The 2,527-nt window shown below is 65.7% G+C and overlaps 1 protein-coding gene across 1 annotated transcript in view; it reads left to right on the forward strand.

Annotated features, from left to right (window-relative positions):
• SLC4A1 (solute carrier family 4 member 1 (Diego blood group)) overlaps positions 1-2,527 on the forward strand; it is a 41,771-nt gene that overhangs the window by 3,767 nt on the left and 35,477 nt on the right. The window contains exons 6-9 of the mRNA XM_019474276.1: positions 485-518; positions 739-814; positions 1,485-1,669; positions 2,346-2,519. Of these exons, the coding sequence (XP_019329821.1) occupies positions 485-518; positions 739-814; positions 1,485-1,669; positions 2,346-2,519 (469 nt within the window). The remainder of the gene's footprint in view (positions 1-484; positions 519-738; positions 815-1,484; positions 1,670-2,345; positions 2,520-2,527) is intronic.

Below are 2,527 nucleotides of genomic sequence, written 5' to 3' on the forward strand. Positions count from 1 at the left end.
AAGGGGGCAGCGGGGCGTAGGGGTTGGGGGTGCTGGGTCCATCCAGTGTGCGGGGAGGGCTGCTGGGAGATGCACACATGCACCCCGGTAGATGCACACACGCACCCCGGTGCATGCAGGCACGCAGATGCGCGCACACGCACCTTGGCACGCGCAGGTGCGCACACCAGGCAGTTGCGCACCAGGAGGTGTGCAGGCTCTCGCACAGCTCCCCGTGCTGTGCATCCCCGGGGAGTGCACGCACCCACTGACACACACTCGTGCGCACTCGCACGCCTGTCCACACACACTCATATGGGCACGAGCGCACGCAAGTGCGCGGGCACAAACACCCCCCAGACTTCCACGCACACCGCTTTCTTTCGCCCTCACACACATGTGCACACATGCACTTGCACACACGTGCATGCACGCACGTGCACGCTTGCGCAGGCACATGTACGCGCATGCATGTGCATGCACGCACATACCTGCACACTTGCAGGCACATGCACACACACGGGTGCACACGCATGCGCGTACACGAGCACACGTGCAAGCAGGGGGAGGCATTGCCATGGGATGGTGCAGAGGTGGTAGCGAGGGAGCTGGGCTTGCAGGGAACGAAGGGGGACACGTAAGTGATGGAGGGGGACACACCGGCGATGGAGGGGGACATGCAGGGGACAGAGGGGGCCATGCAGGGGACAGCCACCAAGGACAGCCAGCTGACTCCTGCCATTCGTCTGCCCACCACAGAGCCCGAGCGGGGCCACTAGACCCCAGCTCCCCGAGAAGGTCCCCGAGGATGCCGAGGCCACGCTGGTCCTCGTGGGTGAGTGGTCAGCAGGGCTGCGGGTGCAGGGTTGGGGTGGTGGGTGCAGGGTCAGGGAGGTGGGTGCGGGGCCAGGGTGCGCAGCGGGAGCTTTGGTGTCTGCCTGCTTGCTCACTCGCCGCTTTTCTTGTGCCTTTTTTGACTCTCCCCGTTCTCAGCCCTTGCTGCCGCCTGCTGCTGCTCAGCGCTGCTCTCTGGGCCCCGTGTCCCCATGTCCCTTGCCCTCATGTCCCATTTCTCCACTCCCCTGTGCCCCCCGTGTCCTCATGTCTCTCTGTCCCCTGTGCCCCCGTGTCCCCATGCCCTGATGTCCTTGTGCTCTCATGCCCACCTACCCCTGTGTCCCCACGTCCCGATGTCCCTGTGCCCCTGTGTCTGTGTCCCTGTGCCTCCGTGTCCTCATGTCTTTGTGTGCCCCTGTCCCATTCCCTTTGTCCCCCATGTCCCCACGCCTCTGTGTCCTCTTGTCTCCAAATAACTCTGTCCCTGTACCCCTGTGTCCTCTTGTCTCCATATCCCAATGTCCCCATGTTTCGATGTCCCCACGCTCCTGTGTCCCCATGTCTCCATATCCCCATGTCTCTGTGCTCCTGTGTCCCCATGTCCCTGTGTCCCCGTGTCCCTGTGCCCGGCCCCCCGGGACCCCCGTCCCATCCCATCCTCCCCCCAGGCTGTGCAGCCTTCCTGGAGCAGCCGACGCTGGCCTTCGTGCGCCTGAAGGCCGCGGTGACGCTGGACGCCGTCCTCGATGTGCCCCTGCCCGTCCGCTTCCTCTTCGTGGTCCTGGGCCCCGACACCCCCCATGTCAGCTACCACGAGATCGGCCGCGCCGTCTCCACCATGATGTCCGACAGGGTATGGCTCCCCCCCCCCCACCATCACCACCGGCACTGCCACCGCCACCAGCACTGCCGTCCAGGGTGACAGCCGCCCTGAGCACCCCAAAGTCCCCAGCCCTGGGGCTGCACCCTCTAATAGGGCTGTGCCATGTCCCTCTCTGTGCTCGTGTCCCTCTGTCCCCATGCCACTGTGTCCCCTTGTCCCCACGCACCTGTGTCCTCATCCCTCTGGGTCTCCATGGCCCCATGCACCTCTGTCCCCATGACCCCATCTCCACATGCACCCCCGTCCCTACCTGTCCCCATGTCCCCATCTCCACATGCACCCCCGTCCCTATGTCCATATGCATCCCTGTCCCCACACTTCTGTGTCCCTGTCCCCCCATGCCCCTGTGTCCCCATGTGCCCATGCCCCTGAGGTCAAATGTCCCCTTGTCCCCATGTGTCCAAGCAACCATGTCCCCATGCTCTTGTGGTCCTATGTCCCCCGTGTCCCCATGTCCCCATGCCCCTGTGGTCCCATGCCCCCCCTCATCCTCCATGCCCCCATGTTCCCATGTCCTCATGTCCCCATGTCCCCATTTCCCCACGATGCCCCATCCCCGCGGGGATGGGCAGGGGCCGGGCGGGTGCCCAGCAGCACCCAAGGGTGCCGGAGACGACTGAGCGCCCGTCTCCGGGCCACCCCGCAGGTCTTTCGCCGGGACGCCTACCTGGCCGAGGGCCGCCAGGACCTGCTGCAGGGGGTGGAGGACTTCCTGGAGGCCAGCATCGTCCTGCCGCCCACCGAGACCCTGAACGAGCAGCTCCTCCGCAGCCTGGTGCCGCTGCAGCACGAGCTGCTTCGCCGCCGCTGCCCGCCCCCCGCGCAGGG

The sequence above is a fragment of the Aptenodytes forsteri genome, unplaced genomic scaffold, assembly GCF_000699145.1.
Source record: "Aptenodytes forsteri isolate BGI_AS27 unplaced genomic scaffold, ASM69914v1 Scaffold249, whole genome shotgun sequence".
In the NCBI taxonomy this organism is placed as follows: Eukaryota; Metazoa; Chordata; class Aves; order Sphenisciformes; family Spheniscidae; genus Aptenodytes; species Aptenodytes forsteri.